General features: G+C 38.6%; 8 protein-coding genes across 8 annotated transcripts; 4 read left to right on the forward strand and 4 right to left on the reverse strand.

Annotated features, from left to right (window-relative positions):
* Positions 1–247: 247 nt before the first annotated feature.
* Positions 248–1,371, reverse strand: EV154DRAFT_519893 (uncharacterized protein). The gene is made up of 3 exons (XM_051602769.1): positions 924–1,371; positions 673–864; positions 248–620 (listed from the first exon to the last, which is right to left on the reverse strand). Exons 1-3 carry the CDS (start codon positions 1,315–1,317, stop codon positions 394–396), a joined length of 813 nt encoding a protein of 270 aa, XP_051454167.1. The 5' UTR covers positions 1,318–1,371; the 3' UTR covers positions 248–393.
* Positions 1,372–4,560: 3,189 nt separating this feature from the next.
* Positions 4,561–9,011, forward strand: EV154DRAFT_484741 (uncharacterized protein; the record flags this gene model as incomplete). The annotated part of the gene is made up of 14 exons (XM_051598685.1): positions 4,561–4,656; positions 4,688–4,801; positions 5,070–5,129; positions 5,436–5,495; positions 5,808–5,867; positions 6,176–6,235; positions 6,544–6,603; positions 6,916–6,975; positions 7,284–7,343; positions 7,651–7,710; positions 8,017–8,076; positions 8,385–8,444; positions 8,757–8,816; positions 8,862–9,011. 14 exons carry the CDS (start codon positions 4,561–4,563, stop codon positions 9,009–9,011), a joined length of 1,020 nt encoding a protein of 339 aa, XP_051454168.1.
* A 3,851-nt stretch (positions 9,012–12,862) lies between these two features.
* EV154DRAFT_330345 (uncharacterized protein) lies at positions 12,863–13,505 on the reverse strand. The gene has a single exon (XM_051594989.1). The coding sequence runs from the start codon at positions 13,412–13,414 to the stop codon at positions 12,953–12,955; it is 462 nt and encodes a 153-aa protein (XP_051454169.1). The 5' UTR covers positions 13,415–13,505; the 3' UTR covers positions 12,863–12,952.
* A 712-nt stretch (positions 13,506–14,217) lies between these two features.
* Positions 14,218–16,004, reverse strand: EV154DRAFT_519913 (uncharacterized protein). Its single transcript, XM_051602770.1, has 3 exons — positions 15,749–16,004; positions 15,254–15,682; positions 14,218–15,131 (listed from the first exon to the last, which is right to left on the reverse strand). Exons 1-3 carry the CDS (start codon positions 15,978–15,980, stop codon positions 14,323–14,325), a joined length of 1,470 nt encoding a protein of 489 aa, XP_051454170.1. The 5' UTR covers positions 15,981–16,004; the 3' UTR covers positions 14,218–14,322.
* Positions 16,005–17,520: 1,516 nt separating this feature from the next.
* Positions 17,521–18,870, forward strand: EV154DRAFT_426860 (uncharacterized protein; the record flags this gene model as incomplete). Its single annotated transcript, XM_051596325.1, has 2 exons — positions 17,521–17,745; positions 17,827–18,870. The coding sequence occupies 2 exons, from the start codon at positions 17,521–17,523 to the stop codon at positions 18,868–18,870; spliced, it is 1,269 nt and encodes a 422-aa protein (XP_051454171.1).
* Positions 18,871–20,388: 1,518 nt separating this feature from the next.
* On the forward strand, positions 20,389–21,531 carry EV154DRAFT_519922 (uncharacterized protein; the record flags this gene model as incomplete). Its single annotated transcript, XM_051602771.1, has 2 exons — positions 20,389–20,912; positions 20,985–21,531. The coding sequence occupies 2 exons, from the start codon at positions 20,389–20,391 to the stop codon at positions 21,292–21,294; spliced, it is 834 nt and encodes a 277-aa protein (XP_051454172.1). The 3' UTR covers positions 21,295–21,531.
* A 618-nt stretch (positions 21,532–22,149) lies between these two features.
* On the forward strand, positions 22,150–23,441 carry EV154DRAFT_426836 (uncharacterized protein; the record flags this gene model as incomplete). The annotated part of the gene is made up of 4 exons (XM_051596322.1): positions 22,150–22,645; positions 22,724–23,014; positions 23,088–23,282; positions 23,362–23,441. The coding sequence occupies 4 exons, from the start codon at positions 22,150–22,152 to the stop codon at positions 23,439–23,441; spliced, it is 1,062 nt and encodes a 353-aa protein (XP_051454173.1).
* EV154DRAFT_330438 (uncharacterized protein) lies at positions 23,297–25,093 on the reverse strand. The gene is made up of 3 exons (XM_051594990.1): positions 25,023–25,093; positions 24,542–24,971; positions 23,297–24,484 (listed from the first exon to the last, which is right to left on the reverse strand). Exons 2-3 carry the CDS (start codon positions 24,861–24,863, stop codon positions 23,532–23,534), a joined length of 1,275 nt encoding a protein of 424 aa, XP_051454174.1. The 5' UTR covers positions 24,864–24,971; positions 25,023–25,093; the 3' UTR covers positions 23,297–23,531.
* Between the last annotated feature and the right edge of the window lie 59 nt (positions 25,094–25,152).

Below are 25,152 nucleotides of genomic sequence, written 5' to 3' on the forward strand. Positions count from 1 at the left end.
AAAGAAATGAACTGGACGTTCGTACAAATCAGAAATAATCATTCCTATTCGAAATAATTAGGGTTTCTTGTTTAATAAAGAATCTCAATGGTACGATATATACCTGATTGGGGCATTTCCATCCAGTTGTCTTCAAGGAAAGGACCATCGATATCCAAAGTTACTCTTTTCACAAACATCATGCACTCTTCGTCGTTACTAGCGAAGGTATACTTCAAAAAAAAAAGGCTTTTTTCTTCTCAAGATGCATCAGAAGCTCTCTTCTGATGTCATAGCAGTCGTCTTCATTTCTACCTAAAGCGATTGCTATGACACGAAACCCACAGTTTCCATCCTTTCCAACGTCAATAACACCGTCAATGTGCTCTATCATAAAACTAGGAACACCATCTTTTACCATACTCTTAATGGACTTATCGGAGACAGGTTTGTAAATTCCACGGGTTGCTTTTTTGTTTTTTTTTTCTGTTCTAACAAGACGGCCTTTGCAGCTCTCATAGCTATCGTTGTTCTGACCTTTTTAAGGGTTTCTTGCTTTTTTATCGCACGAATGTCTTCCTTAATCCTCAACTCGGTATTCTCGCCCTGAGACAGTATTCTCCCAGTCTTTGAGGTTTTCTCTAAAAATAATTGTGAATAGTTGTCTTGTATCATTGTACATATTTAACTTACGCGAGTTTGGAAATCCACATTTTTTGGCCATTGGTTGCAATAATTTCATTTCTGAAATATTGTTGATGGACTCAGTCAATTTAATTATTGAGTCTAGTTTTTCTTTCTTCATATAATCGAATGGGATTGCTTCAAACGCTTTATCCAAATTGTATAAAGCAGTATACCAGTCTGTGCCTGCTTTATACTGATCTATTATGATACAAAAGTCAGTTATCTTGTATTTATAACCAAGTAGTTAAAACACATACCAACAGAAATTGTTGATTCGAGTTGATCTGACTCTTCAGCATTGGAAACTGGCTCAGTGTCCTTAATAAACCAACGACGATCAATCCACTCTAGCTGGATTGCAATATCCTTACGCACCACCATACATTGCATGTCGTCATTGTCAATTAGAGATTCATATTCTGCATGGAATATCTTGTGTCGACATGAGATTTTCATCGTTGCTTGAAATATATGTGTGCAGGCACTGTATTTCTTTTCACTGGCTTCCTTGTTGAATAGCTCAACTTGTTCTCGTATTTTCTCGATGCAGTACTGACTAACAACATAAATGATATGCCTGTATATATCATTGTTCATTAAGAAAGGGTCGCATCTAGTCTTCGAGTATGCCCTTGTCATCACCGATTTCATTTCTTGACCCACAAGAACCTGGTCAAGGTTTTCAAACGCTGCCTACAAGCTGCATTTCCCATTTGCTTTTTGTTCCATTTCAAAGCTGCATGAGCACTTTCGACTGGGCTTGTCGTGTAGTTTCCCATATGCGAAAATTCGTCTGTGTACGGACGAATTCAGAATCTACCTTCCTTGTCTATTTCTTCGACAAAAGATAAAACTTTTTGGCCCAAGCCCAACTTTTCGATTGTCCTCTTGATTGTAGTAACGTTGCTAACGCTTTCCTCTACGGTCTTACTCTGGTGAAGTCTCCAAAAGAGTTTTTCAAAATCCTCGCAATCTTCAGCGGTAGCAAATAGCTTTCTGGCTGCTGTTTTAAGATTTTGAACAATTAAATGCCACACGCAAATCATTTTGTTGACATTGGGAAAAACCAAGTCAAGAGCTCCTCTGACACTGGCTGCTCTATCTGTTATTACAACTTCTGGTAAAGTGCCTGCTTTATCATAAACCTTTTGATTATAATAATTTGATATAGTGAATGGATACACAATAATAATTATGATGAATATACAATTTTATATTTAAATGAAAAAATAAAATAATAGCGTAAAATATAAATTATTAAGAGTCCAATGATAAAATGATGTGATGTGAATATTTGATGTTAGATCCTTCTTGTATGTGTAATAAAATATAGTAACATTACCTGGTTGTTCAAGGTTTTAAAAAACCACTTGTACGTTTCTTTGGTTTCATCTGCAACCCAACACAAAGCAATAGAATAATTCATTAGCCCATTCTTTTTTCCGACACTGACATTGTTCACACCAATGGCATTGATAAGGGGGTATCCAAAAGCATTGGTTGTGTAGGTCGCATCCACCATGAGAACTTCCGGGCACCTCTTTACGTTCTCTACTGCTGTTTTGTATGAAAAAAAAAGACTGACCAAACGGTTGATTTCATCATGACGAGCAGTGACAGTATATCCCCTTAATTCCATTTGTCGAATAAAAGGGTTTAAATTCTCTTGATTTTCCCCTTCGTTCAAAGCTCTTCTTAACTTAGTACGCATATTCGTGAGATCTTTGGCAATGACCTTTTTAGGATAATCCATTTTATTGACTACAGAAACAATGGCTGATATTTTTGTTCCTGTAGCAAGATGCTCCAATGCTGTTTGTTTCTGAGCTGGACTAAGCTTTCTGTTCTTCACCAAACAAATTTTCTCGTCACCTACAAGCATGTCATGGGTGTGGATAGCAACACACTTCTTTACAACCCACTTGTTACCCTTTTTTGGAAGAATGGCCCGGATCATAAAAGGGCAGTTCTTCGAGTTGGTCAATGTCAATCTCTTGCGTGCTTCTTCCGAGATGTTTGCATTCCTCTTATTTTTGTTACCAAAAACACAGGCTAATTGGTAGTAAGGGGTCAAACCATTACGTCCAAGTGGTGAACTGTCCTTAACGTAAACTTGGAATCCAAGATTGGTAGCTGCGAGATAGCAAGCATCAAGAAACTCCTCTGCGGTTTCGAAAGTGTCTTTTTCTTCGAGAAACTTGGCTGTCATTTTATTTGTTTAAAAAAACGTATTTTGGAAAAATTGCCCAGAATAAAAAGAAAACTCCCGTTACGTAATCACAAAAAAATACGTTTTTTTGTTTTTTATTTTTATTGTGGAGGTCTAGACATTTCCGTGTATTCTGTCTACACCAGCTTTAGACGACGATGCTAAAATTATCCGTTTAAATCTCAGTCACCTCCCTTTTTGCCACGAGGAAGAAATCTTAATTGGATTAAAAGTGAATCCCGAAAGAAAGGGGAGTATTCATAGTTATTTAAAGCGTAGGTAAAATTATGGGCTAGTTTGTGTTCACTTGGTGTTATTGGCTGTATTTACCAATGACTGATGAGCCTTATCAGTGTAGCCAATCTATAATTCGAAATGGGATCTTCTATTGGAACATCTAGTAACCCTGGGTTGTTAAATGTATAACTCAGGATATTTTTTATGCTATTATTTTTTATGAGTGTTATGATATTATGTACCTGTCGATCAAGGATCGATGGAATGGTTTTATATGCGATTTTATATGTTAAATAGTGCGATTTTAGTACAAAATCAATACGCTCGAAATTAAATCTCTTCTCACATATACGTTCTATCATTAGCTGCATCAATACTCTTCCTGATTCACATAATCATCCAGAATTTCAATTACCAATAGCGGTGGTTTTAGGGCTTCCAATTAACGATATTTGGTCTACATCCAGTGATCAATGTCCCTTAAAAACCAAAGTATACAATAAGGTTCAAATAAAACACTTCTACACTTTCGACAGTACTCACTCCCATTTAATTCGGCGCGCTCATCAAGATCCAAAGAAAAATTATCCCATTCTCGGATCTCGCTTTCATCAAAGTCTTCTGCTCGATTTAGCCCAACTGTTTCCGTTTGCTTTGCGACTATTGACACCCAGCAATCACCTGTTCGGGTCGATTGAAACTGAACTATTGACTGACTTTTTTCGATACACTTTATTAATCAATCAAATTTCAACCAAGTCCTTCCGGGAGGAAACGGTCCACCGCACTCCTCAGCGAGTTACGCTACACCGGTTCTACTTGGAAAGCTTTTTGGCGTAGTCGGTTGAACTTTCGTACTAAAAAAATCTGGTTCCAAATTCTGCATAATAAGGTTAATACGACCCTCACCATGCATAGATATCTCCCACAGCTAGTAAACTCTCCTCTCTGCCCGTTATGCTCTACAAACTCTCATTACCCCGAGCATATGTTTGTCTCTTGTCAGCGTGATTGGCAGATTTGGAAACGAACCTTCACATGTCTATATCCGCAATTACCTGCCTTATATTTACTTAAACCGTCTGAGGTCCTATCCAGTATATACACGTTCAACTTCCCCATCTTCGAACCACCCCAATTTTTCTTTTTGGCTCTATTCTTGAAGGTATTTGGAAACATTACTGGAGTTTCATTTTTGATTCCACACCTTTTATCCCGGATCAGGTCGTCTGCATTATCATTGGTATCGCTCACACCTATATCAACCAGCACAACGTGAATTCAGCCAATTTTCTTACCATTTAATTTTCTTTGTTTTTCTTCGCATTTTAACTCATCCCTTATTATATCATTTTACTATCACTGCATTCCTCTCATTGTGAAGTGCGACTTTTATTGAATCTTAAATAAAATTAGGATTTATACAAAAAAAAAAAAAAAAAAAAAAAATGCCCAACAGTGAAGTGCTCCGCATCTATGCAGCATACAAATTAGAAAGACGTATTAAACTTCATAAGCAGCTACAGTTATCTTTGATACATCAGGTTTTATATGTTATTTGGTGAATATACGTAGAAAATTTTAACAAGAGAAGATCAGTACATCTACTCACTAGCATTCAATTTTAGCACCTACAACTTACTTTCCGGTAGTGTATCAGATGATTGGCTAGTATTCGAACACCGAATAGTTAACTGATGTCATCTTCGACTCACAACAGGGAAGTATTTTTTTTTAACTTTTGCAATGACTGTAGCGTCTGCAGTATGGTTCTTCAATAAACCACCAGGATGATCAAGCGTCCTGAGCTACTTTTGGGATATTGCTTCCTTGCTTTATAGCTGAAAACTGCCTTTATCAGGTGTGAAGGATACTACTAGCTGTATCAGCAAACTGGATGGAGTTTGTTTGATGGGTAATCCTGAAGTATCCTAAAATACAATGAAAACACTTTCAGTGGATAGTTATATTCGACAGTTATTTGTATCTTTTCGAATGGTACATGCTTAGCCCAGAGGTAAAAAAACAACATCTTTATTTGTATTTATGAATTGAATTCAAAGGTCTAAAACTTTTACAAGCATATTCGTAGGACCGACTCCAATGTGGTGGTACTTGATGCTACATTGTTGTGGTTCTCCATTGAACCACCAGGATGATCATGGCGTCCTGAGCAACTTTCGGGAGACTGCTTGCTTGCTTTATAGCTGAAAACTGCCTTTCTCAGGTGTGAAGGAGACAACTAGCTGTATCAGCAAACTGGATGGAGTTTGTTTGATGGGTAATCCTGAAGTATCCTAGAATACAATGAAAACACTTTTAGTGGATAGTTGTATTCGACAGTTATTTGTATCTTTTCGAATGGTACATGCTTAGCCCAGAGGTAAAAACAAAAAAAAATCAACTTTATTTGTATTTATGAATTGAATTCAGAGGTCTAAAACTTTTACAAGCATATTCATAGGACCGACTCAAATGTGGTGGTACTTGATGCTACATTGTTGTGGTTCTCCATTGAACCGCCAGGATGATCATGGCGTCCTGAGCAACTTTCGGGAGACTGCTTGCTTGCTTTATAGCTGAAAACTGCCTTTCTCAGGTGTGAAGGATACAACTAGCTGTATCAACAAACTGGATGGAGTTTGTTTGATGGGTAATCCTGAAGTATCCTAGAATACAATGAAAACACTTTCAGTGGATAGTTGTATTCGACAGTTATTTGTATCTTTTCGAATGGTACATGCTTAGCCCAGAGGTAAAAAAAAAAATCAACTTTATTTGTATTTATGAATTGAATTCAGAGGTCTAAAACTTTTACAAGCATATTCATAGGACCGACTCAAATGTGGTGGTACTTGATGCTACATTGTTGTGGTTCTCCATTGAACCGCCAGGATGATCATGGCGTCCTGAGCAACTTTCGGGAGATTGCTTGCTTGCTTTATAGCTGAAAACTGCCTTTCTCAGGTGTGAAGGATACAACTAGCTGTATCAACAAACTGGATGGAGTTTGTTTGATGGGTAATCCTGAAGTATCCTAGAATACAATGAAAACACTTTTAGTGGATAGTTGTATTCGACAGTTATTTGTATCTTTTCGAATGGTACATGCTTAGCCCAGAGGTAAAAAAAAAAATCAACTTTATTTGTATTTATGAATTGAATTCAGAGGTCTAAAACTTTTACAAGCATATTCGTATGACCGACTCCAATGTGGTGGTACTTGATGCTACATTGTTGTGGTTCTCCATTGAACCGCCAGGATGATCATGGCGTCCTGAGCAACTTTCGGGAGACTGCTTGCTTGCTTTATAGCTGAAAACTGCCTTTCTCAGGTGTGAAGGATACAACTAGCTGTATCAACAAACTGGATGGAGTTTGTTTGATGGGTAATCCTGAAGTATCCTAGAATACAATGAAAACACTTTCAGTGGATAGTTGTATTCGACAGTTATTTGTATCTTTTCGAATGGTACATGCTTAGCCCAGAGGTAAAAACAAAAAAAAATCAACTTTATTTGTATTTATGAATTGAATTCAGAGGTCTAAAACTTTTACAAGCAAATTCATAGGACCGACTCAAATGTGGTGGTACTTGATGCTACATTGTTGTGGTTCTCCATTGAACCGCCAGGATGATCATGGCGTCCTGAGCAACTTTCGGGAGATTGCTTGCTTGCTTTATAGCTGAAAACTGCCTTTCTCAGGTGTGAAGGATACAACTAGCTGTATCAACAAACTGGATGGAGTTTGTTTGATGGGTAATCCTGAAGTATCCTAGAATACAATGAAAACACTTTCAGTGGATAGTTGTATTCGACAGTTATTTGTATCTTTTCCAATGGTACATGCTTAGCCCAGAGGTAAAAAAAAAAATCAACTTTATTTGTATTTATGAATTGAATTCAGAGGTCTAAAACTTTTACAAGCATATTCGTATGACCGACTCCAATGTGGTGGTACTTGATGCTACATTGTTGTGGTTCTCCATTGAACCGCCAGGATGATCATGGCGTCCTGAGCAACTTTCGGGAGACTGCTTGCTTGCTTTATAGCTGAAAACTGCCTTTCTCAGGTGTGAAGGATACAACTAGCTGTATCAACAAACTGGATGGAGTTTGTTTGATGGGTAATCCTGAAGTATCCTAGAATACAATGAAAACACTTTCAGTGGATAGTTGTATTCGACAGTTATTTGTATCTTTTCGAATGGTACATGCTTAGCCCAGAGGTAAAAAAAAAATCAACTTTATTTGTATTTATGAATTGAATTCAGAGGTCTAAAACTTTTACAAGCATATTCGTATGACCGACTCCAATGTGGTGGTACTTGATGCTACATTGTTGTGGTTCTCCATTGAACCGCCAGGATGATCATGGCGTCCTGAGCAACTTTCGGGAGACTGCTTGCTTGCTTTATAGCTGAAAACTGCCTTTCTCAGGTGTGAAGGATACAACTAGCTGTATCAACAAACTGGATGGAGTTTGTTTGATGGGTAATCCTGAAGTATCCTAGAATACAATGAAAACACTTTCAGTGGATAGTTGTATTCGACAGTTATTTGTATCTTTTCCAATGGTACATGCTTAGCCCAGAGGTAAAAAAAAATCAACTTTATTTGTATTTATGAATTGAATTCAGAGGTCTAAAACTTTTACAAGCATATTCATAGGACCGACTCAAATGTGGTGGTACTTGATGCTACATTGTTGTGGTTCTCCATTGAACCGCCAGGATGATCATGGCGTCCTGAGCAACTTTCGGGAGATTGCTTGCTTGCTTTATAGCTGAAAACTGCCTTTCTCAGGTGTGAAGGATACAACTAGCTGTATCAACAAACTGGATGGAGTTTGTTTGATGGGTAATCCTGAAGTATCCTAGAATACAATGAAAACACTTTTAGTGGATAGTTGTATTCGACAGTTATTTGTATCTTTTCGAATGGTACATGCTTAGCCCAGAGGTAAAAAAAAAAATCAACTTTATTTGTATTTATGAATTGAATTCAGAGGTCTAAAACTTTTACAAGCAAATTCATAGGACCGACTCAAATGTGGTGGTACTTGATGCTACATTGTTGTGGTTCTCCATTGAACCGCCAGGATGATCATGGCGTCCTGAGCAACTTTCGGGAGACTGCTTGCTTGCTTTATAGCTGAAAACTGCCTTTCTCAGGTGTGAAGGATACAACTAGCTGTATCAACAAACTGGATGGAGTTTGTTTGATGGGTAATCCTGAAGTATCCTAGAATACAATGAAAACACTTTCAGTGGATAGTTGTATTCGACAGTTATTTGTATCTTTTCGAATGGTACATGCTTAGCCCAGAGGTAAAAACAAAAAAAAATCAACTTTATTTGTATTTATGAATTGAATTCAGAGGTCTAAAACTTTTACAAGCAAATTCATAGGACCGACTCAAATGTGGTGGTACTTGATGCTACATTGTTGTGGTTCTCCATTGAACCGCCAGGATGATCATGGCGTCCTGAGCAACTTTCGGGAGACTGCTTGCTTGCTTTATAGCTGAAAACTGCCTTTCTCAGGTGTGAAGGATACAACTAGCTGTATCAACAAACTGGATGGAGTTTGTTTGATGGGTAATCCTGAAGTATCCTAGAATACAATGAAAACACTTTCAGTGGATAGTTGTATTCGACAGTTATTTGTATCTTTTCCAATGGTACATGCTTAGCCCAGAGGTAAAAAAAAAATCAACTTTATTTGTATTTATGAATTGAATTCAGAGGTCTAAAACTTTTACAAGCAAATTCATAGGACCGACTCAAATGTGGTGGTACTTGATGCTACATTGTTGTGGTTCTCCATTGAACCGCCAGGATGATCATGGCGTCCTGAGCAACTTTCGGGAGACTGCTTGCTTGCTTTATAGCTGAAAACTGCCTTTCTCAGGTGTGAAGGAGCCAACTAGCTGTATCAACAAACTGGATGGAGTTTGTTTGATGGGTAATCCTGAAGTATCCTAGAATACAATGAAAACACTTTCAGTGGATAGTTGTATTCGACAGTTTTATGTTTCTTTGCGATTGGGGTAGCCTAAATCAACGGTAAATAAGACAATAATACTTTGAAATCTTTTTTATTTATTTGTGCTTTTAGAATTTAACCCGAGGATCCTGATTGACCGCCGATGGCAATGTTACGCGAAGTAAAGCGGTGTGGAAACCCATTTAACTATTTAATTGGATGTTTTGTAGGAACTTTGTTCCATACGTGACAATGGTAAGTTCTAAATTGTTGTGACATACCGAAGCGACCAATCTCACAATGTTTTCGAATGTGATAACTCTTCCCTAGATATGCATGTGTACCATCATCAGCACACTTTTCATTTTTTTTTTATTATACCAACATAAATTATGTTAATAAACCTTTTATATATTTACAAGGATCCGCCTTGATTACTCGATACTTGCCTTTCTTATACATAATTGCATTGATATGTTACACTTCCTATTAAAATAACAAGATTAGTATTGCTCAAATATGTTTGTGCTTTAAGATTTTGTTCCACAGATTTGTAACTTAAATATTATCAGTACAAAGCCAGCAAAGTTGCATCGAACATTCCAGTATTTTTTGTTGCTCCAATAGTGATAAAATTTAAAACGAACCTTTGGCAATAACGCAGAAGTGCAAACTAAGTCTGGACAAAAGCTCAAAATGCAAAATGAACCAAAAAAAAACAGCATGCAATTTACTTCTCGATTTCCGCGAATTGGCGTTGTTACGGGCTACCGAAGGCCCATGTTTTGAACGGTATTAAATCAATGTCTGAGGCCAAATTTGATCAACCCTGTAAATCACCAAAAAGATATAAGAAATTTAATGCATTAACTAAGCTGGTCTACAACATGGAGTATTTGATTATTTAAAGAGGAATGATCGATGTAACTTTCTTTGAAATTATAAAATACATCAAAAAGGCTTACAATTTTTGAACGTACTACTTTATGGGAGCTTTAAAAATGACCTGTAGGAATTTTGAGTTTAAAACAAACTTTGATTTATTTGTGTACCTTGTAATAACTCTTTCTCGAATTACTCTTATAAATCCGTACATATCAATATTCAAATTATGGCTAAATCAAGAAAAAGAATTAACATTGGAAGAAGGGCTAAAGCTATTCAAATGGCAAGAATCGCAGCAGCTGCTAACAAGGCTAATGAAGAGAATGTCATTGAGACTGAAATCTTTGACGTGCCTACACCTGACGTTGTTCAAGTCAATGCCGAAGCTTTCCCCATTTCCTGGAGTAAGGCAACCGAAGAAACAGGACAGCAGAAGTATAAACGTAAACTTGTTCCTGCAAGAGAGACGCTCAGCAGAAAGAGATCTGCTGCAGCCAAGGCAGCTGTAGGCTGTCATTCGATCAACCACTTTTTCCCCGTGGTTCAACAGGTTGCTACACCACCTCAGGTAGAGAAACTCGAGAAGCCGAGAAGACCCGATGAAGCAACTCTGGAAAGGATTCGTGCGTCTTTGCCCATTTTGGAATCAAAGACCGTTATTTCCGGTAATGTCACCAGCGATCAACACCACGAAGGCATCAAACAATTTCTGAAGTATGTTGTTGTAAAGAAAGTTATGTTGCATCTTTTAGACGGAAAAACTTTTGTGGAAGCAACAAAGCTTGCAGTCGATTTGCACTGGCCTCAAGCTTCCGAATCTTACCGTCATCGTGCTGCCAGAAAGTGGTTTGAAGCTTGGATAATCACTGGTGATATTCCATGTCATCAGCAAGGTAAACATGCGAAGAGAAAATCGATTCTCAGCGATCCTGATGTGGAGGAAAGATGAGTTGCTTGGCTTTGGAGCCAAGACCCTGTCCGTCGAAATTTCCTTGCTCTTTGCCAGCATATACGACAGGAAGTGCTCCCGGAGTTACTTGAGTAGGAAAATGATGTTGAGGCCGGTGCCGATGTCATTTCCTCTCAACCAGAGTATCTCTTGCCCAACATCGCTCTTTTAACCTAACTGAAGGCTTGGGGATTTGACTATAAAATTGGTAAATACAATATGTAAAAACTTGGCATACATCCTAATACTTCAGCTTATATATGTAGGAAAGGATCAAACGTACTTTGATGGTCATGAGCGTGCTGATGTTGTCAGATATCGAATTAAGTGGGCCCAACAAATGTTGGAATGGCACAAACGTATGGAAACCTATACATTGGATGATGAAAATGCTAATCCAGTTCAACCTGACCTGAGGGACAATGGAAAGAAGATGGTTTTAGTTACTCACGACGAATCAATCTTTTATTCAAATGATTGTAAAGTCATTCGTCAGCGTGAGAAGAACGAATCCATGATCATTCCTAAATTTAAAGATATGGCTAAGTATAGGTTTCGGGATACCACTTTTACAGATAAGGAAGGTCGAGTGAAGGCCCAGCCCATGTACCGGACCGAGACGGTGAATATGGAAGCCGTAAAGAAGATTGTTGCTACCAGGAGGGCAAAGCAGCAACCAGTGTCCGTTCAAGACCTCCTGTATCAATACAGGCTTCCAAGAGTAAATATTTGAACTTAATACATGACATGAAAATCTAAATTTCAATTATTTCATTATATCTTGTAGGCACGTGAGGTCTTCAGAGGTACGCTCATTTTGTTGAGGGAGCGCGGCTTGTTGGACAAGAATGCTTCGCTGCGCAAGGTATGCCCTTCTGGTACAGTTCATGACCCTGCTGTTCAACCTGGCTGCTGTGCTGAGTACTTGTTATCTCAGCAACCTGATTTCTTGGCGCAGAAGAATATGTTGGAGACTGTGACATTCGAGGCTGGTCACCTCTTTACATTATACCCAAAGTATCACTGCGAGACCAACTGGATTGAAAGACATTAAGGTGCAGCCAAAAGATATTTACGAATGATCTTTCAGCCAATAATAATATGGCTTGCTGTTACACATGGTAGGATCTTTCTTGTAAATAAATATTCTTTAGTTTTGTCTTCATTTAAAATTGGGATTTACCTTGTAATTGATACTAAGTAGTATTTGCTCCGCTTTTTGTTGCTGTTTGTTGTCTATTGTAATAATATAACCACTGCATCTTCTTACATAAACCCGTCGTAAACTCTTTAATCTTTTAAATCTAAGAACTATATTCTTTTCTCATCTCTCGCTGTATTATTATCGATTTACATTTATTTGCTTTATCCATATATTTTATCGTCTAAGATCACTTAAGAATTATTCTTAATAAACATTAAAACTAAGTTGACAACCAAAAGTCTGGTGCTCAATATCACAATTGTTATATGATTGTCCCTTTTTTATATCTAAATCCGTGATAGCGCTATATCAATATCAACGATCATTACATCCATGTCATAGATTGTTCCTAATTTAGTATGAAACTCTGTACGAGCAGACGATGTTGTAACTATAGTTGAAATGCCTTCGGTAGACCTTGCTACAGTATTTGTACTTTGAATTTAGATGATATCAGCTTTTTTCTGGACGAATCAAAAAGTTAGTACTGAGACTTATAGTAGGAGTAGTTGTGGAGTAGCATACAGGTGTATGCTGTTACTCAACATCAAAGGATGTTTTTATTTCCTGTTTTTATTATTTATACGATTTATTTGTTTATTCTCAAGTAAATCGTACCCAAATACGACATGAGCTACCGCGGCGTAAGGGAGATGAACGACTACGGCTTAGCGGAGAGGGTGATCGACCACGGTAAACTGGAAATGGCGAGCGACTACGGCTTAGCGAAGAGGGTGAATGACCCTGATAAGGGTAATAAAGAGAATTATATGGGTAATCGGAAGGTGATGGTGACCTATTCATGTTGGTGATCAAAGAGTGTGTGTTGAAGGGGACTGTCTACGATAACGGCAAGGACATCGATCCCTATTCTCAGCTCTATAAATTAAGCTTGTATCCCTATCCTGGTTACGCGGTGGGGAAGTATTGAATCCGTGGGTACCAATTTGGCGAGCGACAGGAGATATTGACTGTCTGGGTATGATGTATTTGTTATCATTACCACTTTGATTGGTGGCACTATCCCCTATAGAGACTGTCACTATTCTTGATGCTTTATCCGGGTTCTTATAGTTACTTGTATTATTCTTACCTTCCTCTGCTTGAGTATTTTCGGGAATGGGTGAACCAGGTGGCATGTCGTCAATAATTATAATCACTCTGTTATGAGTACTGCTTGTTAGACTAATGTTTTCGCGTTCATTATGCCTTGTTTCGTGGACATTAGCCCTTTCTTCGGATATCTTCTGGTGTTGTGGCTGTTTTATGTACATGGAGAAAAAAATTAAAGTAAACCAAAAGTGATACTGTCAGAACTTGGATACCACTTTATTATGGACGAAAAAATTAAATTAATTAAAAAACGTATGATGGTCTATGGGAAAAAACTATAAATATTTATATAAGGAAATGGGATAGTTCTAGGGAGAATATTAAGCGCCTTATTGGATCATGATGTAATGACCTGGTGATAGTAAATAATCAACATGTCTTTAAATTTAGCCCTTCCATACTGAGTATTTAAATATTAGTCAGAGGGATCAACAGTTATAACATCCAATGACAAGAGTAATATTTGTGCTCAGGATCTATTAATATTCTATAGTCCAGGCCCATTCGATTGTATTGCTTTTTGGAGAATAAATATTTACTCGCCACAGGGCTGTGCCCTGTGTACAGACTTCAACGGTAGGGTGAGAACAAGCGGGGTAATGTGTGATTCATGATTAACTTATTATCCATCCTTAATGTGATGTGACAATTAACTTTATTATTATGTCTATGATATCCTCAACAACGTTATTTGGCTCGGATACAAAACTCAAGTGTATATGGACATGCAATCAGTGCTAAAAAAAATACGGGTGTGGAAAACAAATTATCCACACCCAAATATTTGAGTCTCAGCTGTCAGAGTCGAGTGCCAGGTGCGCATTAATGGCTTTGTAGACAAAACTATCACAATTCAATAAGAAAAGAGAGGAAAAGGTGTATTATATACTTAAGATCGGTAGTTTACTATCAGCATACCAATCAATGTAATTGACAAACGTTCCCTAATTCCCCTGAATAAAGAAGAAGATGAGAGACCTTGTGTCTTTTTTTTTTCTAGGAATAGATCATGCGCTATTTTTGTATTAAAAATTATGAAAATGACGTTTATTATACATTGATTATATGTTTATGAGGGTCTTGTTTGGCTAGTTGCGCCTGTGATGGGATTATAATAATAGATATCCCCATCATCTGTCATCTTCACTCTCCATGGTGGTAACAGTCTTGCCACCTTCTTTCTGGTACCACCCAAATCATCGCTAGCAGAGTGTTTTTCAACAAATCGCACAGAAGCTGGCGCTATTGTCCCGTTGCCGCTGCCGCTGTTGATATCATTATTTTTAAGGGATGGTTGATTCCCATATTCCTTATTTCTACTGTCAATATGGTTCTGTAGGTAACTAAACATACTTACCACTGGTTTAGGTGTACACAATACGACTGGCAGAATTTTATCTGCGACTGCTGGATTGGTGGTTTTTGTAAGTACTGGTTTAGACGACTCTGTCGTCACTGGCGTAGGCACCTCTACAGCTTCTGGTGTATTTTCCCTCATAGCTAACATGTCTTTACCAATGACATTATCATCCCTGTCTGTTTCAATTAAAGTATTATCAGTCATACCTGTTTGTCCACCTTCTTTAGCCTCGAAATGAGTTGTGTCCTGACCGGCTGGTAATGTCTTATTCATATGTCCAAAGTTTTCCATAACCTTTATCGGTAAAGCGTCCAACGATTTAATAATAGATATGTAATTAGGAGTGAAGCGACCGTATGCTGAGTGGCGCATGGCAGATGATGAACGATAGGGTCCTGATTGAGGTGTTGTCATGACGGGTTCTGGGTTAGATACAGGCACCCTAAGTGGTGGCATACTGGATTCTGCTTGGGGTGGCGGTATGCTGGGGTTTTGGCTGGATACTGGCGAATTTGGTACTAAAAAAAGTATAAAGCATGTGTATCAATATGGTTTAGTAAAGGGTTAATTGCTTCAGATATCATTACGTTATCAAAAAAAAAAAAAAAAAAAAAAAAAAAACAAAAAGGATAAATCCTACTACTCTGTCGGTCTTGTTTTTCCGATAACTTGAGTTTACGTTCTGGTTTCGATTGACTACAAAGTCTTGCTACGCGTAAACAATCACGGAGAAGTGGAGAGGGTAAACGCTTACGAATTCGTACTGTAGGTGAAGGACTTCGGCGTTTGGGAGACGATGAACGAACAAGGCGTCTTGGTGGATTTGAGCGACCTCGTCGTTGGGGAGACAATGAAAGACGGAGGCGTCTTGATGAATTTGAATGACCATACCTATTCATGTTATGGGGCGAAGGTGATCGACGATAGTATCCTGAAGGGTACCGTGTACGATGACGGCGCGGGGATGGGCTTCGGCAAGAAAAACGATCCCTATTCTCAGCTCTATAATCCACTCTTGTATCCGTATTACGGTTACGCGGATTACCACTTTGATTGGTGGTACTATCACCTATAGAGACTGTCACTTTTCTTGATGCTTTATCTGGGTTCTTATAGTTACTTGTATTATTCTTACCTTCCTCTCCTTGGGTATTTTCACGAATAGGCGAACCAGGTGGCGTGTCGTCAATTGTAATGACCACCCTGTTATCTTCCTTTGCTTGACTACTTTCGGGAATGGGTGAACCAGGTGGCGTGTCTTCAATAACTATAACCACTCTGTTTTCTGCATTGCTTGTTGGACTAATGTTTGTGTTTTCATTGTCCCTTAAATTGTGAACATTAGATGTCTTCTGGTGTCGTGACATTTTGCTACGGAAGGAAAAGAAACGTGAATAATAATAATAAAAAAAAAAAATCCGCCTTTCTTTGTTTTTTGCAGCACGTGATTGTTTCAACAGTCAAATGGAAATTGCATGACGCAAAATTGAGACCTGGAGTCCCTTCTTTTGACAGCTTCATATCGTCAATATACATATTGCTGTTAACCACTGCCTGACACGAACAATGTGGGCCCTATTGTTAATAAAATTAGTTGTGAAGGGGTGAAAATGAAAAATAAACATAGTGAGGAAGACAGATAAAGTCAGCACAGTGCTAATAGTGAAGACATGCTACAGTCCTTACCAACATATGGAAATATATAACGAGCAAAAATTTAGTGTCATGGCTGGTGTCGTTATGTACCTCATTTGGAAATCAAGATATTTAATATTAATAAAATTTGCGGATAACATGAGGCCACTAACAGCAATCTCAAGTAAAATGCTCATTCCAACTATATCAACAATTGTTCTGATTCCCCTGGACAAAAAAATGGACGGCTGTTTGAAGTTCAGAAATATTCTTTAATAAATAATAAAACTAAGTTGACAACTAAAAGTCTGGTGCTCACTATCACAATTGTTGTACTGGTATCAAATACCGATGCCAAGCAGTCATTGATGTCAAAGGAGGGAGAGCCGACAAAATCCCTAAAGGTACGCGTGCCAAACCATACTTCATTTTTAATAACGTGCCTTTTTAAGCATTATGTTACTTGATATGAAGAGATCTGTCACATAAGAACTTTAAGCCGTAGTTATTGGTTACCATACTTGTTGCCATGCCCTTTTCCGCACACAGACAGGCGTGATCATCCATCGAACGAAACCTGTTCAGAGAAGAATGATAATTAGGAGAAGGTTATGGGTATGCTCAAAGCTGGGCAAAATCCCTTGTAGGTTTGCATCCCTCTTTTTAAACTTTTATTTTCGAATGCGTTTATTTAAGCTATATGTTGACAAAGTTAAATGAGGTACCTAAGTCAACAAAAGTAAGTAAAAGACACAGATAAAGCGAGCGTGCGATTTTGACATTTTGGATTAAAAGCACCTGATCAATTTTCGGGAGGAAGGAGTAGGGGTAACTTTTACAGTTATCCCGATTTTTTTTTTTTTTTTTACATGTCATAACGAAAGGATAACACACACTTTTAAAGACAATTGTACCTCCACGTTAACCAGTAACTCTTATTAAAGAGGCAAAGTGTTTATTAAACTTATCTTTCATTGGTTCTTTTGCAGTAAAATTTTATTGGCTATAAAGCACAAAAAGCTTATTTTATTTTTATTTTTTTTTATTTTTATTTTTTTTATTTTCCTTCTTGAACAAACTCATTAGCCCGTGTTTTATTAGCGCGCGCGTATTAACAATCCTCAAAGAAAAAACATTGCTGTCTTCTTTTTTTTATATATAACAAAAACCAAAAAAAAAGAGAGAGAAAAAAAGATGCTTGACAGTCAATGTAGTACACCAAGAGATGACAAGACGGGTCAATCAAAACGTTCAGCCGAAGAGTATTGCAAGATGGTGAAGCCCAGCGCAACAGAGGCCTACAAGCGAAAGAAAACAAATCGATTTAGCTCGACCAACCAACAACCTCGTTGGCATAATCAAGCCTACATGTTGTATTTGGCTCTCAGGCAACATACCGAAAAGACCATGGCTCGTACAGACCTCATCAAGTCCGCTTTAGCAAACGACAAGCGCATTAGTGAAGAAAGGTTAGTGCCTAAAGTCTTTCGAGGAAAGGTAATGTGTTTAATGAATAAATAAAAAAATAAAGAGGTTCTTTTTTTTTTTTTTAATTGACACTTTTGCTTTCTCTTTTAGACACCCATGAACTCGGCTTCAGCTATTTTGACCAACAATAGCGATCGTTACTTTATACCGTTTAAGCCTGATGGCAGCAAGTCCATGCATTTCCGATTATCGTTTGAACCCGGTAGCTTTGAAAGTGCGTTTAAAGAGTACAACGAATGGCAGGCGAATTTAGTGCAACATGATTGGCCGTACTGTTTTGGGTCGCAAAAGAAGCCTAAATTGGACTTCGTGAAAGAGCTCGAGATTATGCAAACGTATCCTACCGAGTTTGATGAGTTTTTAGCCAACCGTAAAAGACAACGCAACTTAACAAAGAGTGAGAGTATGGTCGTAAAAAAGACCAAGAAGGAAGAACACAAGGATGAACAAGGTACACCTCGTCAATGGCAGGATATTATTGCTCTTAAGAAATCCACAGCGTCTGCCAACGATAATTATCATTATTACAATAACAATAATTATTATGGCTTATTTGCAAGTCGTCCATTACCCCATAATATACCATTAGGCTATTATTTCGGCGTACCCATGACGGAAGATGAGTTTGACTCGATGAAGGATGGGATAGGACAAGCATCCGAGTACAGTTACATGTATCAAAAGACCGTGATTGATCCCACCGATAAGAATGGACGCATTTATTATCATGATGGCGCACCACTCTGTCCTTTTCATTATATCAAAGAAACCACCATTCGAGAAAAGGTCAATGTAGCATTTTATGAAGGCGAGATCAAGAATCAGATTGTATGTTGGACAAAGAAGGATATTTCGCCAGGCGACGAATTATTCGCCTTTTATCATAACCATGACTTGATACCATCTCCACCTCATACCTCTTCATCACATATGCCTGATCATTCTCCTGAACCCATTTGCCAAACACCTACTGACACACCAGCAACAGCTGCAGCTGCCGTATCACCACTACTATCTCCCCCATTGACTCATTTACCTCCCATGCTCTCGCGTCATCAAGACGCCAATAACGAGTACTGGCAAAAGAAACCATCGATATCTTCCATGTTAAATACAACTATTCCGATACTTTAACTTGCTTGACAAAAATAAACATTTTATTGGAGTATATTTTAAAATAAATAAATAAAAAAAGCAGTCAGTCCCCGTATTACACCCTCTTTTATAACTACATTATACAAGACATGTTGGACAAATATCATGAAGAGCGATTAAGACAACGATTGAAGGGCTCAGGGTATAAATGACATTGCTTTTAATTACCTTATGACCTAATCTCTTTTTATACAGCGATAAAATAAAACGTGTGCTTACACCGTTTATTGTCGTACCTACAGGTTGGTTAAAGCAAACAATGAACACGACCTCACAGAGAACAACTCTTACTAAAAAAAAAAACTCCCTCCATTGAATAGAGGATTTACCTGGAGGTGTACCCGACACAACCCTTTCCGAAATCTCTGGATTCACCTCCATGAGAAGTACCTCTACTCGTCGCACCAATGTCAGTAATCGTAGTATAAAATTGGATTCTTTTCAAGTTAAACCTTCCACTGGTAAACGATAAACACACCCCCAATCTTTTTATACTATTTTTTCTAATTTTTTTTTTAACACACACCAACATAAGAAACGTCTCAGAAACGTTCTCATCCTGACGAATCGATAGCCAGTACGAAACGTCCTCGTTCCAATTCACCCAAGTTTTATCACGGTGTGACACACGCTCTGGATGAATTCATGGATTCAGCCACTCCTCGACCCCAAGCGCCTAGCGTGTCCTCCAGTCGTGTCTCAACGCAGGGATATGCCGTCACATCTCAAGTAGGTTTATACACGCCAGACAGAGATCAACAGCATGCACCGGTCCACACATCCACTTTTATACCTCCTTCACCCGATGCGCTCGTAGAAGATGACTTTGTTTATAGACCCATCCGTGTCAGATCTGCCTCACAAAGAGCCGTATCACCTCCTCTACTCGTGCATCGTACCGCAAGTATAAACAGGGAACACACACCAGAGGAAATGAGAGAGGAGATACAATTGGATGAAGAAGTATCGCTACAAGCAAAAGTTCCATCACAACCCAATGAAACCGTACCACCACCGATGCTAGATCAGGAATCAACGCGAGAAACGGAAAGCATCCATTTGAGTGTCAAAGAAGATCAGGGGGAGGAAGTACCGGCTACGATTACACAAGAGGTGGAAGCACCACTACCATCACCAACGCAAGAGACGGAAGAGACGCTTGAAGCGTCTGGTGCTGGACTAGAAGAGGAATCATCACGAGAAACGGAAAACGTACATCTGAGTGCTGAAGAAGATCAGGGAGAGGAAGCACCGCAAGAGGTGGAAAGCTTACCACCAACGCAAGAGACGAAAGAGACGCCTGAAGCACTAGATGAGGAATTGCCAACTCGAGAGATGGAAGATGTGCACATTGATCATCCGAACGAACCTGATCAAGCAGGGTTACCATCAGATGAGGACGTACCGATGGATGAGAGCGTACCGATGGATGAGAGTGTACCGATGGATGAGAGCGTACCGATGGATGAGAGCGTACCGATGAATGAGAGCGTACCGATGGATGAGAGCGTACCGATGGATAAAGAGGAGGCACACGTGAGCGAGGAAGCACAGTTACCGATGGATGATGATGAAGCACACATGCCAGTAGATGATGAAGGACCACCCATAACTACTCAGGAGATGGACCGGGTGGATTTGGAGGCTCATAAAACAACTGATGAAACACCACCCATAACGACGCAGGAGATGAACCAGGTGCATTTAGAGATGAATGAAGCACCTCCTACTTACACGATGGATTCAGATATGGGATATGATGATTACGGCTATGATGGCGTAGACATGTATGAGCCTGTGCAAGGGGAAGACTTACATGAGGCTGTCCAAGAAGCACGACAAGAGGAGGAGGAGGAGCAAGAGGAGGTGGAGGATGAATATGATGAAGAAGAGATTCTGGCCAAGACAGCTCCACTGTTGGCCAAGAAACTGGGAACTAATGTATTGAAAATGATTCGATTAGGTAGAGTGCAGATGGAAGCATTTAAGCGGGAGTGTGAAACGGAAGTAGCCAAAGTCAAGTAAGGGATTGAAAAGAAAAAGAAAAATAGAATAAAGGCTTGGGGGGAATAGGGAAAGCTAATGATGGATAGGGCGAGTACACAAGATGTGCTTGAGGCTTGTGTGATTGAAGATTTTAGGAATCGAGTGATTGAAAAGTTGAATGAACAAGAAGAAGACTATGTAGAGATGAATGAGATGCTTGCTTATACGAGACGGTTTGAACTACATGAAAATCAAGTGTCTAAACAGAATGCAGTGGTAATCATGGAAACAGCTAAAGTAAATCGAGAAATTGAAAAACTAGAAAGAGAATTCCAATCAATGAAGAAGGGAAGAGAAGAAGCCATTGAAGCTGATACTTTTTTAAACTCTGTCAAGCAACTCATCCATTCCCGCTAGTTAGTTAGATCGGTCACTGAAAATAGATAAATTGTTTTTGGGATGTACGTATGATCTTTTATCTATTTTTTTTATGTATTATATATTTTATGAGTATCATTTTACATATTAAAAGTAGGGTTGCTTATACGTGGTGAATGTTGTTATCATGCATGAATTTTATATGTGCGTCATGTATATTTTTACGCGTACACAATTTTTTTTTTTTTTTTTTTTTTTTTTTTACTTTCTCGTCCCACCATGCACAAACCAATCGTGTCAGTTTAAAAAATTTAATTTTTTTTTTTTTTAACAAGGCGACATTATTTTTTTTCTTTTTCGCCTTTTTTTTTCCTCCTCTCTTTATTTTTTTTATATTTATATTTTTTTTTTTGCACACACATAACATAGAAGAAGAAGAAGAAAGAGATATAAAAAAAAAAAAAGTACGCGATGTTTAGTAACCAGAGTAGAATAGAAAAATTGACGACCGAAGTGTTGATCAATATCACCACATTTTTAGACGTTGCAAGCATATCCCAACTTTCTTCAAGTGCCAAGGCCTTCCGTCATCTCATCAAGGACGAACTTGTATTTAGACACCTCGTCGAACGTGATTTTCACGTCCATGCCAAACAACCCGATCAGACATGGGTGCAATTGTATCAACAACAAAGATCGCTTGCTCACAAGGAACAAGTCACACATAACACGCCTTCCACACAAGATACATCCACTGCTCAATTACCAGTAGAAGCATCCCATCAAGCCTCTGTTCAAGACACTACTATGGAAGACCATGATCATATCAGTCATCCACCAGCACCATCAACACCACCACCACCAGCAGCAGTAGTGGAGGAAGAAGCTATTCCTATGGAGGAAGATCATCCAAGTCATCCAGAAGAAGCTAGGGATACTACTAGCAAGGCAGAAGAAGTCACCAATGTTACTTCTAGCGTGACTACCACAAGCACAACAGCCGAAGAACCCACCACGACTGATGCAGCAGAAGAAGTCACTACTCCTAGCAAGGTTGAAGAAGATACTACTCATAGCAATACAGAAGAAGATACTACTACTGACAAGCCAGAGGAAGATACTACTCCTAGCAAGCCAGAGGAAGAAGATATTAGCAGTGGTAAGCCAGAAGAAGATACTACCCCTGACAAGCCAGAAGAGGATGCTAGCCCCGAAGAGCCATTGAGCAATGGATTACACTCAGAAGAGTGTCCCCACTTGAACGAAGTGTCTGACACTGTGAATGAAATCAAGCGAATCCTGTTCAAGAGTGCTAACCCATCCTTATGCGACCTCTGTTTATCCAAGACTGCCACCTTTTTGAACATGAGTGACAATTGTCATTACGAAGGTGAGAGACTTTTTTTATACAAAAAAAGTATATAGAGAGAGAGATAGACAAAGGTAACTGACAGTAAAACGTATATAGCATGTAGAGAGTGCTTAGAGACAGATGTGGAGGATGAGGAGCATTTCCCTGTCCAACTTGAATTATCGAGTGGGGATATGTACTGCTTCAAGTGCCCTTGTAAGCTGGAAAACGCCAAGGTGGAGAGTATTGTAGAGTATATAACGGCACCTGCCTCGGGCGACGATTTAGATAAAAGACGCAAAGCAGAGCATCAGCTCTATGTGCAAGAGTTAAGAAGAGAGGATATGTCATTGAAGCATTACTTGGTGGAAAAGCAGTGGGGTCGAACCTGGATGTTATTCCGTACACGTGAGTTGAATTTTTTTTAATAATAATTTTTTTTTGTTGGTTGAGTATCATTGTAGCTTACACCTATATGTAGGCGAGGGTTCTCCTTTACCTGGAAAGATCACGAATAGTAAATTGGCACGTAGTAATGGCACTTTAGACCCAAATATTCGATTGCCCATGGATAAATTCCGTCCATCGCCAGAGACGCATGGTGATATTGTTAGTGAAAGACTCTGGAGCTACCTGGTAAAAGCCTATGGTGTTCAAGGAAGAGCTTACAGTGAAGGTAAGATTTATACATGTATATATTTTAAAATACTTTTATTGACAAAAAAAAAAAAAACATTTTTTCTTCTTCTAATTAGATGATATTGTTGCACCTGAATATGCTAGATTAAGAGTTTATGTAGATGATTTTAAGAAGAGTATTCATCTTTACCCTTAAAAAACAACAACAACAAAAAAAAAACAAAAAAAAATTATATCTCTTGTTTTTTTTTTTTTCTTCTGTTTTTTTTTATATAAATGTTTTTGATCATTGATGCAACTCGTAAAGTTTAGGATCCCATGAACCTTTCTTTAATCCAGTTTGACGAACCACAGCAATAGTATCTCTTCCATTTTCAAACTTCATAACAGCCATCAGATGATTACCTGTACTAGTCGAGTGCTGATTTTGACGTATCTGTTGCTGTTGTTGTTGCTGTTGTTGTGGAGGAGGAGGTGGGTGCTGTTGCTGTTGTTGCTGCTGATGTTGTTGATGTTGATGATGCTGATGTTGATTCATACTCTCGACCATGGCCAACACTGTCTTTGCAAAGCTGGAGCGTTGAATAGCATCCTGAACAGGTAAATTAGGATGTTCCAGACAACGAATCATGAGATGTTGAGGCAAAGCGGCATAGGCACGAGCCAAATCGATCAATCCATGTTTGGGGGGAGTACGTGAAGGCATGTAACCACAGGCATGAATCTGACCAATCAAAAAATCCCCACTCACTTTGACGTGTGTCGAAAACGCATCCAATTGAGCCGATAATCCATTGACCATGAACGAAACCACATCTTCTTCCAACAGTTCTACCCATCGACGAGGTTCTTCTTCCTCCAACGGTTGATAAGGTTCCATAGCATTCACATAAATCATGGCAGTCTTTTGATGATTGAGATTATGATTCAATGCGCCCAAGATGGGATCCAACAATTGTTCAAGACCTAATTCTTCCGAAGCTTCAAGTAATTCAATCGCAATATGAGGTTTCTTTGAAGCGTAAAAAATGATATCTTGATGGGAAATTGGGCGATTGAGATGACCCATAATGATATCAAACGTTTCTTGAAGCACATAGAGATCCAGCTCAAGTGAAGTTGATGGGTCATCCATAATACGTTGATGAAGCACAGGTGAACGACAGAGAATTGAAGAGCTGATCGCAAATGAATTCTGTAATGCAGGAACATACACACTAATCATTGGATAATATCCTACTTTTTTTTTTCATTTTTTTGTTAATCCTGTCTTTTTTTTTTTTTTTCTTTGTTTACTTTCTTTACCGTGCATATATCCCACATTATTCGTATGATAGCCAGGTTGTACATAGTCCATATATTGTCCGTTGTTGCCGTCCGTAGCATACATGGGTTGAGGAGGAGGAGGTGGAGGTGGAGGATGAGCAAAGAAATTAGGAGGATGAAGGTGATGAGGAGCCATAAGATGGTTCATCATGGGAAGAGCCATGGGTATAGGCATTGGCTGTTGATGTTGTAGAGGAGGAGGAGGAGGAGGAGGAGCTTGTTGGTATTCATTACCATTCATGTATGCTTTGTAGTGTTCATTGTTGTAATTCATGGGGACTATTGGAACCATAGTTGTTGTAGAGTATATAAAAAGAAGAAATAGTAATAATAATAGAAGAAAAAAGAATATGGTACACGAGAGAGAGAGAGAGAGAGAAAGGGAGAAAGAGTGCTTTTACTATTTAAAATTAAAAACGCGTACAACTTAATACTTCTTTGTTCTACTTACAGACTCTATGTTATTTATTTACTGGTCAATATTAGTCAAGGACTTTTTTTTTTTTTTAATTGACAAAAAAGAAAAGAGTTGGGGTGCAGAAAATCACAGAAATGTTTCTTTCTTTATATTCGGAGCAAAA

The sequence above is a fragment of the Mucor mucedo genome, assembly GCF_025094135.1.
Source record: "Mucor mucedo strain NRRL 3635 chromosome Unknown EV154scaffold_99, whole genome shotgun sequence".
In the NCBI taxonomy this organism is placed as follows: Eukaryota; Fungi; Mucoromycota; class Mucoromycetes; order Mucorales; family Mucoraceae; genus Mucor; species Mucor mucedo.